General features: G+C 31.2%; 1 protein-coding gene across 4 annotated transcripts; it reads right to left on the bottom strand.

Annotated features, from left to right (window-relative positions):
• Positions 1-6,477: 6,477 nt before the first annotated feature.
• On the bottom strand, positions 6,478-10,093 carry LOC110413543 (Amino acid dehydrogenase family protein). 4 transcript variants are annotated; one of them, XR_002444941.2, is made up of 7 exons: positions 9,876-10,093; positions 9,558-9,741; positions 9,205-9,362; positions 8,903-9,115; positions 8,231-8,464; positions 7,267-7,472; positions 6,478-6,704 (listed from the first exon to the last, which is right to left on the bottom strand). XR_002444941.2 is itself a non-coding variant. In XM_021424397.2 (6 exons), exons 1-5 carry the CDS (start codon positions 9,987-9,989, stop codon positions 8,234-8,236), a joined length of 900 nt encoding a protein of 299 aa, XP_021280072.1. In that variant the 5' UTR covers positions 9,990-10,093; the 3' UTR covers positions 6,478-6,704; positions 8,231-8,233. The 4 variants fall into 4 exon arrangements, 3 of the variants coding, with proteins under 3 accessions (XP_021280072.1, XP_021280073.1, XP_021280071.1); XM_021424397.2 differs by lacking the exon at positions 7,267-7,472; XM_021424398.2 differs by lacking the exon at positions 6,478-6,704 and having other exon boundaries at positions 6,804-7,472.
• Positions 10,094-16,368: the final 6,275 nt, after the last annotated feature.

Below are 16,368 nucleotides of genomic sequence, written 5' to 3' on the forward strand. Positions count from 1 at the left end.
TAGAGTAATGAAGCATGAAACTAAAGAACGATAAAACAAGAGAGAAAATATAATTGGATTCAATACTCTTTACAGTCTTTTCATTCAATAACACCACTTATAAATACATTTACAAGAGAGAGAAAAAACCTTAATACAAAGCAGTACGTAAAATAAAATCAAAGTATATTATGCACGTCTTATATAGGCACTTACTTGACCACAACATATGGCTAATACAAACCCACTACTCAATATGACAATAACTATAATAGAGAAAACAAATTGGCATTAACTAATAAACTAAAAACAGTTGAGAATAAATTGAAGAAACTAAACTAACTCCTTTTCTCTGGTTCTTATAGTCAAGTCTCATTCTTCAACGGAGGGTAAGATGTTATCCAAGGCAGTCAAAGAAATCTCAACTGAATCAGTTGCTCAAGCAATCCCAACTTACTATATGCACTGTTTTTGTCTACCAAAGACTTGTCTTTATGAGATGATTATGATTTTAGCTAGGTTTTGGTGGGGAGATAATTCTGAGGGTAGGAAAATTCATTGGAAAAAGTGAGAGCTATTGTGTACGCCAAAGTCACAGGGTGGACTAGGTTTTAGAGATTGATGCGTTCAACCTAGCTTTGCTGGCAAGCCAGGGATGGATGAGTGAAATTCTTTCTTTACACTTTAAAGTTGTTAAATCTAGGTAAATCCCAAATTGTTCAAATTTTATTTTTCTAGATATAGTTGTGGGTGTAAATTACTCCGTAAAAGGAAGTCCTTCCTCTACTTGTCATAGTAATTGGCTTACATTTATTCTTAATTTGTTTTTATTTTTTTTCCTTTGTATGCTAATATGTTTATCTTGAAACAAACTATTATAGTACTATGCTTATATTTATTTTATAATGTTTGTCTCTACCTCAACACTTTTTGTTATTTTACATGAACAATTAGTGTTAAAGATATATAAAATCGAATCAAGCTAATAAGTTGATCTTTTTATTAGACATTTATTACCTAAGAAAAATAACGTAGAAGCAAACTAGAATGGTATTGACTTTGAGGTACTTTAAAGTAACAAAAAGTGCTTAACACAAGAAGCAAGAGCCTTATGATCAAGATAATATATAGGTACTTGCAAAGGGTTACTATTGCCATCTCCAAAAATGCTTCCACTATAAAAAACACAAGGCATCACCGACGAAAATTTCAGTTGATAATAGTAAAGATTTTATCAATATGTAACATTATTAACAAAAATTATAATGAAAATTTTTGTCAGAATTCTGTTAGCAATAACGTGGTCGGCAATGAAAAATCCATCGATGACAGAATATTTCGTTTGTAACTTACCCATGATAATTCGGTTGGTAATGGATCCAATCTGTCAGTCGATTTTCAGTTGATAATGAGAGAAATTTGTCAGTATTCTTCGTCAATATTACCGACAAAAATTTTCATCAATAATTCCCTTGACAAATTTTTTTTCAAATTAAAACTTAGATTAACAATATAAACTTTAGCTTTAATATTAGAGAAGCAGTTTGTAAAATCCAAAGTTATGGCTTCCTATAATGACCAAAGACATGAAGTTAATGAGGCTACTATGATGCTCATCTATCTGGCCACTATAAGAAGTCATATAATTTTAGCTTTTTCGGTGCACTACTCTAATATTAAAATCAAAGCTTAAATTGTTAATTTAAGTTTTAATTTGAGAAGAAAAATGAACTCATACGTATCACATAACTTTCAATTATAAACCAGGTCACTTAATCACCTCTTCATCATACAGAACTTTAATCTATCAAAAGCCAGAGGAATACATGAAATAAATATAATATTAGATAATATTTCTTATTTAATTAATTGCTTAATTACTTATAACACTAAACCCTAAATATTTTTAAAATTAAATAATATTACTAATTTAGTTAACTAATTTATATAACTAAACGTTAAATTTAATTATATAATTAAATTATACGTTAGCAAATGTTAACATAAATATCAATGAACAATAAAATCTAACTTATAACACATGTAATTGCTTTATACCTACAACAAATTATATTACTTAATTAAATAAATTATTTAATTAACTCATTAATTAACATTTTAATTTATTTAAATTTTTAAAATCATATAATATTACTAATTTTGTTAATTGCTTAATTACCAATACAAAATTATTCATAATTAGTTAAATTAAGTAATTATTTCCCTAAACCCTTAATTAATTTAAATACATAAAATATTATCTAATATTATTTTGTTAAGTTATTTCTTAATTACTTATAATACATTACATAATTCTTTGTTAACTAAATTATTTAATTAGCTCATTAACACCTAGTGACGGAAGTAAAAGAGTGGCAGTTTTTAATTTTTTTTTGTTTTTATGTCTATAAAATAGCGAATGTATAGCTTTGCCACCCTTAAACAAATAAAATATATTAGTTTGGAATAGTTATAAGTCTATTTAGCTAAATTTTAAAGGACCTAGGTTCAATACCTTTTAAGCCTAAATTTTAAAATTATTTTTTTCTCTTTTTTCCTTTTTTACAATTATTTGCTCCCTTTTTTCCTTTTCGTTTTTTCTTGGGATTTAAAACTTGTTTTCCCTTTTTTTTTTATTTTTTCTAAAATTATTTGAGAAAGAGATTGCCAACACTATTGACATAGATTTAGTTTTTATTTCTTTTTTTATATTTTATTTTTTTTCCTTATAGATTTAGTTTTTTTTCTTTTTTCTATTTTACTTTTTTTTCTTAGGGTTTAAAACTTATATTTAAATAGTTAACAAAATTTTATGTTATAATTTAATTTTTTTTAAAAGTGATTAATTTTTTTTGTTCCGAATCAAATCATTGACCCAACCATAACCTTGATTGCTCTTTAGCCATCCCTAATACAGGATCCTAGATTCGTCACTGTTAACACCTTAATTAATTTAAATATATTTTAAATTAAATGCTATTACTAATTTAGTTAAATGCTTAATTAACCAAAATATTTTTCCAATTGATTAACAACTAAACCATAAATTATTTTGCATAATTACTAATAATTATTTAAATTATTTTTAGATTTTTCATCAAAACAAATTATTCAAAACAACAATAGATTTTTCAACAAAAAAAATCAAATAATAATAATAATTTCTCACAAACAGCAACTACAATTTCACATATTAACCAGAAAATCTACAATATTTGGGTAGCAACAATTTCATAAATTCCCAACAAGAGCCCACACAATGGGGGCAACAACAGCTTATATTTGTTACCAACTCACCAAAGTTTGATAACTATATGGCTAGACTTAAAAATATTCATACTCCAATAAATAACTTTAAAATACAAGAATAAGCTTCAAATATGTACTAGATAAATCTTACCGACTAGAGCAACAATGAAGAGCAAGACATCGACCGGAGGTTAGGGAATCAAACGGGCAGAGGGATCGAGCAATCAAATAGTGGGAGAAATAACAAGCAACTAGTGGAGGGTCTAGGTTTGCTGTCGGCAGTGCTCTAGTGCACTTCAATCGACACATTTGCTGGTGGAGGTCGAGTATGGGGTGGGGTGACAAGAAAGGTAGAGAGGATAAGAGAAAAGAAAATAGAAAAATAGGGGAAAAAGAACCGCTTGAGGGGTTTTATTAATTGAGAGGGCTCATAGCTCCCCTCTCCTTCTTCCCCAAGCCATGGTGTACTGACAGAAATTCTCGTCGATGAGGGGGAAAATGATCCGTTCAAGGGTTTAAATTTGGCTTATCGACGAAATTCTCGTTTGTGGTTCCAGCAAACAATCCATCGGTAACAAATATTTTAAGCAACTAACCACATTATCATCCATAACTTTTGTTGGCAAACTTTTCGTCATTTTACTATTCATGCCCACTTTTGTTTAATCGACGGATTATTTTGTTAGCAATTTTCATCAATTTTTGTCGGTATTGTTAGTGCTCAATTGTCGCTAGTTAAGGATGAGCATGCAATTAACAAAGAATATCATTAATGGACTTAACCGACTTTTCTTAAAAAATTAGTTGAACCAAACTGGCTTAAGACTTTAACGTACTTTAGTAAGATAAATCGGTTTTAACTAATTTAACTAATTTTTTTTATCTTTTTTTTAATTTATTTAATAATATACTTTATGTTACTACATATTACATTATTATTTACAAATTTCCTAATATAATAATATAGTATATTGTTAATATATAGTTTTTGACTAATTAGTATATATTAATAAGTATAGTATATAATATACTTGTTATACTATACATTGATTAATTAGTATACTATGTATAGTGTATTAATATATTACTATAGATAGTTAATATATACTTATATAGTATATAAGTATACAAAGAAGCCATATAATATATATGCTATATAAAAGGACATTATTATATATAATAGTAAATTGTTGTTAACTAATTAGTATATTGATAAGTATACTACATATATACATAATATATTGTTTTATATTATAATATAGTTAATTATTAATATAAGATATGTTATACTATACTACTATAGTTTATTAATAATTTATCAAAAATAAGTTACTATAGCCTATACTCTATATAGTATAGACTACATATTGTATGTTACTAAATATACTACATATAGTATAATATATTAATAACTTAATATAAATATAAGTTAATATAATAGGTTATATTCATAACTTAAGGTTAATGTATAGTTTTCATTATATTTTTCTTTAATTTTACATTAATTTTTGTATGATTTTATTTATATAAATATTTAATAATATTAATATCTAAATGAAGTGTATTTTATTTTTTATTTTTCAATGATTAAATCTAAATCATTTATTCATATATATATATATATATTTATATATACACACACACACACAAGTATAGAAAAAATGTGTCAATTAATACATGTAAGAAAATCCTTCTTGATGATTAAATCTAACCCTTCATTCATATATATCTATAAAAAAACTTTGTGAGTGTATACATATAATAAAAGCCCTTATATACTTATTTCAAAGTTAGTTAATTCGATTAACTGACTTCAAAGTTAATCTTCCTCTTCGTCGCCTCCGACATATCCTTTTACTTGTTTGTAATGCTTCCTCTCCCTATTACAAGAACCTTTTTTACATTTTTGTGACTCCACTAGGGAGAAGTGATTGCATTAAGTAAAATCTTACTAAAAAATTTGTGTTATCGGAATAGATTGACAGTTCCATTATCACTTCTTAAATGTAGAAGCTTTTGTAGAATATTCCACAAAAAGGTGCAAGTAAGAGAATTACTGATTGAGAATAATAAGGTTCGAAACAACTCGCTTCCAGCTCATGTATGCTATTTCTATGACTTTGACCCTTTGTTGCTTTATGAATTGCAATTTAACATTTAAAAAAAAATTCATATTCAGCTACTAGCTTTATCGTTTATATTTTGATTGTAATTATATTATATTATTGGTTGCAAACTTTATTGCTCATTCTTTTACCATTGTTCATTGCTCTTAGTTCAACCACAAGCTTTACCACTCATATTTTAGCTGCAATGTTATTTTTCTATTGGTCGCAAGCTTTATCGCTCATTCTTTGGCCATCATTTATCATTCATATTCCAATCACTAACTTTACCACTCATAATTTGATTGTTATGATGTTATGCTATTAGTCGCAAACTTTATCGCTCATTTCTTATCCATAGCCTATTACTCACAATTGATCGCAATTATTATGCTTAATTATTTTAAAGGTTGAATTAATCTCCTTCACATCAGGTTAGAGTTAATCTTCTTAATGTAAAGTTGAGAATTCCCTTTTGACCACATACAATAATGCGAAATAGGAAAAAGTACGCAATATGCATATGATATTATTATTATTGCAAAAAGAAAAAAAAAGATATGATATACTAATAGCAAACTACTAGCTCAAATGAGTTTTCAAAAAAAGTATAAGAGAAACAAAAGCTTAGCCAACTATATACTCCATAGAGAAGAGTTACTATTCTTAATATTGGCAAAGATATCTAATTGTTCTTGCACTTTGGCTTCACGCTTTCTCAGTAAAACTATTTTTGTTGCAATGACTTATAACTCTTTTTCCAAAAAAGATTTGTTGAGAAAAGCTTTGGCTTTAGATTTACAATTACTAAGGCAGTCAATTTTGAATCCAATGTTACAAGCATCATAAAATCTTGTAACATCTGTTGCAATTCCTCTGATGAAGTACTCATTAATAGAGCATGGAAAATGACTAGAGCTCTACTCAACACTTCCATCATTAAACAAATGACATCCATGTTCTTCACAAAAAAGGTACTCCAAAATTCTCCTTCTACATTGAAAATTTGCTCTAAGTATTCCACTTATTCTAAAGAAATTTGAAAACTATGAAAGTCGACTTTCTTACCACTTTGTTCATTACATGCTACTTGAGTACTAGAATCATTATTGGCATTTTTGTGTGCTGGCACTGAGAAGGGAAAAACACAAAAATTAATCGGAGTAACTTTAGCATCATGAGTAACAACTACAACATTAAGAACAACCTCAATATTCAAAGTTGCTCCAACAGTATCAATGACAATATTAAGAATAGCTCTCGTATCAACTTCAACATCAAGTGCGACTTCAACGACAAGAATAACCTCTATGTTGGGAACAACCTCAATATTGGGAATAGCCTCATCTTGAATAACTTGAAGATGGAGCTCTGAACATGAGAAGGAAATAGAACATCTAAATCAATGAAATCATAAAAAATGGGCAATAAGTAAGAAAAATTCAATACGAGAAATTCAAATTTTTTTGAAAAAATAAAAAAAATCAGACAAGAAATTACAAAACGAAGAAAAACTTACGTGCTTGAAAAGATTAAAAAAAGAAACCAATTTTGCTCTAAAATTTGTTTTGCTTTACTTTGAATTTGAATGAGAAAAATTCTGCCTCCAAGAGCAGGAAGTTGAGAGCTAATTGCATTCACTCTACATCGGCCTCTGCGATTGGTCTGCATTTAGTAGGAATTTGCCCCATAACCTTGATGGATTCCAATGTAAGAAGCAGCAGGGGAGGCGTGCAAGCAGCACTGACTAACCATTCTATTTGATTTAATTAATCAAACCAGCTTGTACTAGATTCCAAATGAGTTGATGAGGGAAAGGTTTGTTCCTTTGATAGACTACTTGTCATATATATATATGCATGCTAAAGAGAGGTAAAGAATTAGACATTACGCCACGTTAATTGCATGTACGTTGAGGATAACGTTTGCTCACGTTTTCAAATAGTACAACAAGTAGATCTATGGTTATTGGACGCAGGTGGAGGGTAGGGTTGGCCATTGCTCCCCTGGCTTCTCTAACATCCTTCCTTATCATATCGAGTTCTCTTCATCCTTCCCTTTTATATCTTTACTAGAAATCGCATGGCTACTAGATTTCATGTTGAAATTGCTTCAAGTACTCCTCCCAAGCATAGGCGACTAGATTTCAACAAAAGCTCATATAAAAAACTGCTTTAAGCTGAGACTTGAGATAGATATAATTATGGTGGAGCAAATAAACTTATGTCACGAAAAGCTTAACATATTATAGAAAGAAATGGTGACTATGGTTAAACATGATATAGATAAATCCTAAGTCTTAAAGTAGCTTAAATACGATTGTACAGAAGGTCCGATTAAGGCCAACTCAGTTAACTAAAAAGTATAGAAAAAACGCAGATTTATTTTCCAGGTAATTGGCTTTCTGTCGGGCTGCAGACATGCATTACGTAATTCTTTTAAGGCTGCTTGAAGTTGAGCATGATTCCAAAGGTCTTTCAGCATATTGGGATAATAAGTATAATAATATTCACATAATAGGCTATTGTGAGGCCTGAACTTGTTAGTAAAAGAATGACCCCCGACACGCAAGTACTGCTTTTTTGATGAATATGTTCACTATACTTTAATCTAACTTAATAACTACAATGAAAGACAAACCATTTCGGCAAAAACCTAAAGTAAAACCATATGAAACCTGCTCTGTAAAGTACTTGACATTGCATTTCAACTTGTTTTCAGAATTTGGCAATAAATAACAAATATACCACACTTCAAGCATGGCAGGGAGACAACGATACCTCTATACTAGCAATAAGATTTTTTTTTTTTCCTATGAAATCAGAGATCTGGCTCAGAGGTTCAAACTGAGCAAATCTTATTATGAAGTACACAACAATGAGATGAGAGAACCTCACCAGTCACTGCTCAATCACACGCTTTGCTCCATCTAACGTATTCCTGAGCAGCATTGCAACGGTCATTGGGCCCACACCACCAGGAACAGGAGTTATCCATCCAGCCACCTTACATGCTTCGTGGAAATCCACATCTCCCACTAACCTATATCCTGACTTCTTACTTGGGTCATCAACAGCATTAGTCCCAACATCAATAACTGCAGCACCAGGTTTGATCCAACTGCCTTTGATCTGAAAGTTAAATAGGAAAATTAAAATTGTACAAACCATGAACTGTACAAAACAACCAAAGTAGCATTATTCTACAAGCAACTCAAAATAACATAACTGATGAAGACCTAAACAGAGAAATTGAGGATCAATTCTCTGATCTGCAGCAAACTAGACAACATTAAGGTCTCTTCCTTTTTCCTTTTCTTTCAAGATGAATACATTCAAGCAGGGTCATATTATGCACATTTGAGGTTGTGTATCCCTTCAGGTAAAGTATTTTCTTGTATTTCACAATCATGTCATAATCCAACAGGACCAACACCTTACTTAGCACAATCAAGTTGTACCTAAACCTGACTGCTAAAACTTTTTGGAAGAAGCAAAAACAAGGATGAAATATGCTAGGCTAGAGCAGCATAAGGTTAGTGCAGTTAAAAGGCAAAGATATATAGTTACCATCATAGCCTGTCCTGCTGCAGCAATTATAATGTCAGCTTCACGAATTAGCCTTTCCGGATCTGGTGTACGTGAATGAACAATGATAACAGTAGCATCTGCCTTCAGCAGCAGCAATGAAACAGGCAATCCAACTATGTTACTTCGACCGACAACAACAGCATTTTTTCCCTTTATGCTTATACCACTGCGTGCTAGCAGTTCAAGGCATCCCTGAAGAAAAAAGAGGGGAAAAGGAAAAACATCTTAGCAAAAGTATTAGACAAATCATTAGAACAAATTGGAAAGCATGGGAATATTGCCTTGGGAGTACAAGGCCGGAAAAGGGGTTCTCGGCCTTTCATTGCAAGTTTGCCAATATTCAGAGGATGAAAACCATCCACATCTTTCCCAAGGCTAATTGCACTCAAAACTTTCTCTTCATTTATATGCTTTGGTAAGGGGAGCTGAACCAATATACCTATTAATGTAACAAAAATAAAAATTAAAAACAAAGAATGGAAACCTCCATATAAACAATTGAGCTATAATGAACGCTAAGATTTTTACACTTCCCAGCTATAAAACATGCTGCTTTTTCTTTATTCATGAAATTTAAAAGTAATCTCCAGGTTCCATAATCTTCGTTAATATAAAGCTGGAAACATTAACCAACCATGTACATCCGGATTTGCATTCAACTCGTGAACCTTGCTGATCAACTCGGCTTCGGGTACTTCCTCCGGGAGGTCCACATCAAAAGACTTAATCCCAACTTCAGCACACGCTTTTCTTTTCATGCCCACATAGCTTTGAGAATCTTTTCTGCTCCCAACAATTACCACGGCTAGGCCTGGCACCTGGTTAGAAGAATATCAAATTTCCCAATCTACCCATAAATGGTATGGAACGATTGATCCTTTGCCAAATCAAAATCAAACACTAATAGTTTATAGTGAAATGAGGAAAAAGGGGAATCAGGGAGGTAACTTACCTTGCCGTATTTTTGGGAGAGGTGGCGCACCTCGTCGGCGATTTCGGATCTGATAGTTTGAGCGATGGCTTTGCCGTCGATAATGGTGGCTTTGTCATCAGATGACGAAGCCATTTGGGTGATAGACTGCGGAGGAGAAGAGCGGTGTATGATTGGCACGGAGACGACGATTCGTAGAAGAGTTGCAGCCACTTCAACGCAGGCACTCGGGTTAAGGTGCGGCAGCTGCTGACACTTGGCATTTTGGATTGTCTCTCGGGCTGGAGGATGACCCGCCCGCCCGCCCGCCCGCTCTCCAACTCTTTGGAAATTTTAAGGATAGCAAAGTTGGGTGGACCTTGGATTCTTTTTTGGGCCAGAAGATGGGTTGTTGGAAAGCACGTAATCTGATATCTGACGCTATTCTTTTGCGTAAAAAGATAACCTAAATTCACATGGTATTGAAATTTAGTAAGCCCTTAAATTCAATTTGATCAATCTCCAAATAATGAAACTATGCTCATCTTAAGGGACGCATTTAGGGCTTTTGCATAGGAATTTGCTATTTTGCAATCATGTTTTTCTGCGGAACTTAGAACAATAAGATTACTAAGGTTAAATTTTCACATAACCATCGTCGAGAAAATTAATACTTTTTTAAGATAGGGCCTTGACATTTTCTTTTGTTAAGAATTTTATAGATATATAGCACTAGAATTGAAATAAAAATTCCTTCTCTCCTCTCCATTTCTTTTCTTCTCAAAAGAATAAGAATTTGCAAAATAATTTGAGGACACCAAGAGTATAATTAAGTCACTTCATTTCTTTGTCATACTAAACATAATTAACAATATAGTTTATCTCCCTTTTTTTATTATTAGGTTAAGTTATGAAATTAGTCATTGTACTTTATCAAAATCCTTATACTTTCTAAAATTAACATTATTAGCTCAATTGTTAACAATATTAAAAAATTTTTAATATTTATATTGGTATGATATTTTTTTTACTGATGTGGTATTAAATATGATGGTGTGCTAATGATGATATGACATTATTTATTTATTTCACAATATTCTTTTTTTATTTTAAATTATGGAGTATAAAAATTCAATTCTTTTTTATCTCACAACACTTTATTCATAAATCTCATAAATCTATTTATATTTTTAATATATTTTTTTCAATATTGTTTAAAACCATTAACTTATATTAGATAATTTCATATATCCACTGATATAAATTTTACATCAATGTTTACTATTATTGTATCATTCATGAAATGTCATTTCATCGTTACTATGACATTAGCTTCGATGTAACATTAGTAAAAAAATATCACATCAATACAATCAAATATCATATCAATATATATAACAAAAACATTTTAACATTTTGAACTAATATTGTCAATTTAAAAAAACATAACTCAATTTTTACAAATTATTATATAAATACTAAATCCACCCCTTTAATAAAATATAAAGACTAATTACATAATTCGACATTATTATTACTTCTACCAATCATACATATGTTTCATCAACCAAATGAGCAAGTAATCTGCAGTTGGTGTCGACTGTCCTGATGTTTTTGGTCTAGCAATGTAATAAATAATAAAGCACAAATAGTTTACGATAATTTCATCAAACACCTGCCACTCAACAGAGAGCCAAACCTTTGCTAGGTGTGGCTCCAAGAACCCAAGAACATCATGGTTCTAATGGGGTCTTCGGTTGAGCACCTCCAACTTCGTCTCTCCACTACTTTGGCAATCGGAATCCTATACCCTCTTTGAACCACACTTGGATCCATGGCATCCATGGCCGCCTGACACATTTGCTTCAACCTTTCCGGCCAGATCCTTTTCTCTGATTCACCGACCAGAGAATTGTCACCGGAGAGGCTTTGAGGCTTCATGCTTAATGATCTTGTAATTTTAGGCTAAGATATTAGAAATAGAGATTTAGCCGATATGGCTACATATAGAAGAATTAAAGGCAAGATGCCCATGGCTTGTGGGTGGTAGGACCATTGTCCTTCCGGGATAAGATGGATTCCTCACGCTTGTGGGTGACAGGTTTATTCCGCAATAAAATTAAAGAAAATAGTTGCTTTCAAATGGGAAATATGTTGACATGCTTGGCAGGTTTATTAGGATCTAAAATGCTATTAAGTATTCCATTTTGCAATGGAAACATGATATATTCCTTGGCCATGTGTTGAGATTCCCTCCCTAATCTTCGAATTTGCTTTTTGGATGTTGTACAAAATGACAAAACTTCGTGGATAGTCATCACATCAACTTGAAGCTGACAGCAATGGTCCATGACAATTCTACTAACTAATTAACCACTTAAATGTGCCCCAACAGTGGCTGAATTATAGTAGATATTCTTTCCGGACCAATGGCCATTTTTTCACCAAGAGAATCTCTTTTTATTTAGTAGATTGTTCCCCCCCATCCCAACCTTTTTTTTTTCCTTTTTTGAAATTTAGTAACAATATTCGTATATTATGCAAGGTCATTCTTGACCCTCAGATTTTATAATTGGGTCCAAAAAGAAGCCCACTGCTTGCAAGTTGAGCCCTTTGGCGATATCACTATTCATACAGAAAGTAAGATAAAGTTCAAAATTGGGGTTCAAAAGAAAAATGAACAGGCCAAAACAGCCCAAGCCCTCTGACATTTTTATGGGCCTTCTTTGACCCTTTTTCTAAGCCCAAACCCTCTGACGATCATACGGGGCCCTTTATCGGCATTTAAAAAATTCAACACGCAAAAAGGTTCATCTTTTTTTTTTCTTTTTCTATTTTATGAAAATGATTACCTATTGATTATTGCTTTTTTTTTGTTTTCCATGGTAGTTCTAAGCTCAATAATAAACAAAAAAAATTGACATCATTATATTTTTAAAATGATAAATTATATTAATTAATTAAATAAATAATTAATAGAAGTTATTGAACAGATTTCACAAAGCAAATCATTCGAAAATTTAACATTTGAAAATTGTTTTTGAATAACATTTATCCTTTCCAATGAAGCATGTCCTAGTTTAAAATACAAAAAATCAAAACATTCATCTACTATATTACAAGCATTAACAAAGGAAGTAAAAGGAAATTTGATGAGTTTGTCAAAACAGAACTTTAAAAGATCCTGGTCACTTGAGTTTTCTTGCATCAAGAATAGTCATGAGAAGGCCCTAGCAACTCCAATCACTATTCATGAGAGATGTCTTGAACAGTACAATACATATCAGTAAAGAGAACATAAGTTTTCTTAGTCTTGGTAAGTTGACCCACATGCAAAAATGAAATTGAATTTGAAACTTGGTACACAGAGAACATTTTCTAGTGTTGAACTCAATTTAACCACTTCTACATGAGAAATAAAGGCTTTTCTATCATTAGGCAACTGAACAAAACAATCTTTGATGGCCTTAACATGTATAAAACTATCTAAGGAATAACATATATGATTAGTGGCACTAGAATCTATAATCCAATGACTTTGTCTTATCAAGTGAATATTTGCATTTTTAAATTTAGTAGGCATTTGATGTATTGAAAGAAGAGTGACCTAAAAGAATACCTACATAGGGTAAATTAACTAGTGAATGATCCCCTTACTGAATGGTTTATGAAATACCCTTACCATCATTGTTGCGTATGCCATTTTCATTTAATAGCTCTATTAGCTTATTGACCTACTTCTTTATGATAGATATTTGAGACATGGAACTAGCTCCAGCTATCTCCTCATTCTATTCAACTTTACAGTCCTCTAATCCTAATGCATCACACACATTGGCCACATTGTTAACTACAATTTTCCTGTTTTGAAAGTTTGGTTTAACTTTTGTGAATTTAAGGTTTTTTGGAAACCCAATGAGTTTGTAACATTTGTCCTTAAAATGTCCCTTATTTCCACATTGGTTGCAAATTATTTCCTTTCTCAGTTTCTATTTTATATCGATTGTAACTAACATGGCAGAAGATTCTAAAATTGGTTATGCTTGAATTGATAGGTTCTTTTGTGTTTCTTCCCTCAGCACAAGACTATACACTTTATTTAAGGTTGGAATAGGGTCCATCAGTTTGATATGTGACCTAATAGTTGAAAAGGACTCATTTAATCCATTAAGGAACCTGAAGACCATGTCTTTTTTATATTGGTCTATATATTTCTTGAAGCAATTAGGGTTGTAATTTCCACACTTACAATATGACAAAAGTCTGTAGCTTTTCAACTCCTCCCATATTTCTTTTAACTCAATGAACTATGATTCAACTATCTTAGTACCTTGGCTCACATTTCTTAGAGTATATTGTAAGTTGCATATCCTAGTATAATCAGGTTGGGCAAAATTTTGCCTCAATGTGTTCCAAATTTCTCGTGCTAAGTCCACGAAGAAAATAGTTTAATCTATAGGTTGAAAAATTGAATCTAACAGCCAAGCTACTATCAAATTATTGCATCGAGCCTAAAGTAAATAAAGAGGATCCGTGATTGCTGGTTTGGGTATGGACCATTGATGAAACTAGGCTTATTTCTGATGGACAATACTAAGAGAACAGACTTACTCCATGCTATATAATTTATTCAGCTTGAGATTAACAAGAACTGAGCTTGGGTTATCTATGTGATGTAAATAATAGAGTGATTGAGGATATGCTATTAGTGAAATCTAGGCAATCTATGTGTTAGTTTGTGTACTAGCTTGGGTTCTAGATTCAACATTTTCAACCATGATTTACCAGCTAATGAAAGACAATGAAAGGTAAAGAACAAGAGATAATATTAATGAGGATTTAAAGAACTTGGGTGATGATATAAAAGCTAGAAAGTAAGAATCAACTACTCAAAATGAATGTACTTTGTTAATAGTTGATGAACATTCTCTAGGCATTGAAAGAAGTACGTTGATGGCCTATTTGTATATCTCTCTGCTCTAATACCATGATAAGAATTAAGGCAAAGAAAAAGATAAATTGTCGCAAAAAGCTAAGAAAAATGTTAAGATTTTTCTCATTGAAACAAAGCTCAAAATAGTTGTACATATACAAGTGTTTAAAAAGTAAAGTAAGAAAGAGAAAACTTCATAATTACAGTTTTAACTAACATAATAGAAATTTAAAAGCTTTTTATTGAAACATTATGTTTATTATTCATATGGCCAGCCTTTCTTTGTTTTATTAAACAATGTGCTTTGCTCCTTAACCGTCTTTACTTTACTTAAAATGGTGATATTTGCTCATTCTTTGTTTCCAAACTTGTTTTCCTTTTCTCCTGCTCAAGCTTTCTTCAATCTAGTACTCAACTTATCTCTATAATTTTGAGTTTTTTCATCTTTAATCTATCCAATATTAATAGCTAAGCAAAGAAAGTTATCCTTTCCAACTCAAACTTAAAGCACAACAATTGTCGTTGAGTTAATACATGTAGACATTTGGAATCCTTATGAGACTCTTACCTTGTGTAATCAAAGATATTTTCTAATTGTTTTACGTGGGTCTTTCTCATGAGAAGTAAATCAGATGTTTTATCAATCATACCATCTTTTAATATCTATGTTCAAAAACAATTTGATCTTTCAATCAAATGCATCAGGTTACATGATGGCTTAGAGGTCAAATTAAGTGATTTTTTTTTTTTTTTTTGCAAAAACTGGTATTGTTCATCAACTCTCTTGTGTTGAGATACCTCAACAAAATGAAGTTGTTGAACATAAGCATCAACATATCCCAATGGTGGCAAGGGGCCCTAATGTCTCAATCCAATTTTCCTATTCATTTTTGGAGATGCAATACTGACTGCCGTGCATATCATTAATAGTGTTCTAACCAAATTACTTAAAACAAATCTGCATTTGAGTTGTTGCATAACAAACCACCTGCATATGACCATTTTAGAGTGTTTGGGAGCTTGTGTTTTGTATTTACTTTATCACAGCATAAGAAGAAACTAAACCAAAAGGGCACCAAACGTATATTCTTAAGGTATCTTAATAACATAAAGGTTATACGGTATATGATCACTGTGAAATAAGAATCATAATTTCAAGAAATGTTGTCTTTCATAAAGGAATATTTCCATTTCAATTTAAATAGTATACTATACAATCTGATTCATTTCATCAAACACTTGGTATGTATACCATATATTTGGATGATTTTCATTCAAATTTCTCAAATTATTCATACCAAGAGCCTTCATCTACTGAGTTTCATTCCCTTAAACCTATTTCAACTTCAGAAACACCTTTAACTTCAAATTTAGACCATTTTTCACCCAATTCCTCTAATACAGTTTGTTTGCCTAATGCTATTAACAGTGAAAATAATGCTGCTGATAGTGAAAACATTTAAAATTTACATGATGCAAGTAATAATTTACAAAAATAGAAAAAGCTTAAGGCCTAAACATACTCCCAAATATCTGGATGCTTATTATGTTGACATGCCATCACAAAGTACTTATTTGCTCAACATCAATCATCTGCACACA

Source organism: Theobroma umbraticum, unplaced genomic scaffold, assembly GCF_002168275.2.
Source record: "Theobroma umbraticum cultivar Fairchild unplaced genomic scaffold, ASM216827v3 scaffold_4.1, whole genome shotgun sequence".
NCBI lineage: Eukaryota > Viridiplantae > Streptophyta > Magnoliopsida > Malvales > Malvaceae > Theobroma > Theobroma umbraticum.

Bases quoted from the DNA above. Each gene is read 5' to 3' on its own strand.
- LOC110413543 (XM_021424397.2), bottom strand. From the start codon at position 9,989: ATGGCTTCGTCATCTGATGACAAAGCCACCATTATCGACGGCAAAGCC. The intron at 9,742-9,875 runs GTAAGTTACCTC...TCTTCTAACCAG, and splicing joins TCTCCCAAAAATACGGCAAG to GTGCCAGGCCTAGCCGTGGT. The intron at 9,363-9,557 runs GTTGGTTAATGT...TTACATTAATAG, and splicing joins TGCAAATCCGGATGTACATG to GTATATTGGTTCAGCTCCCC.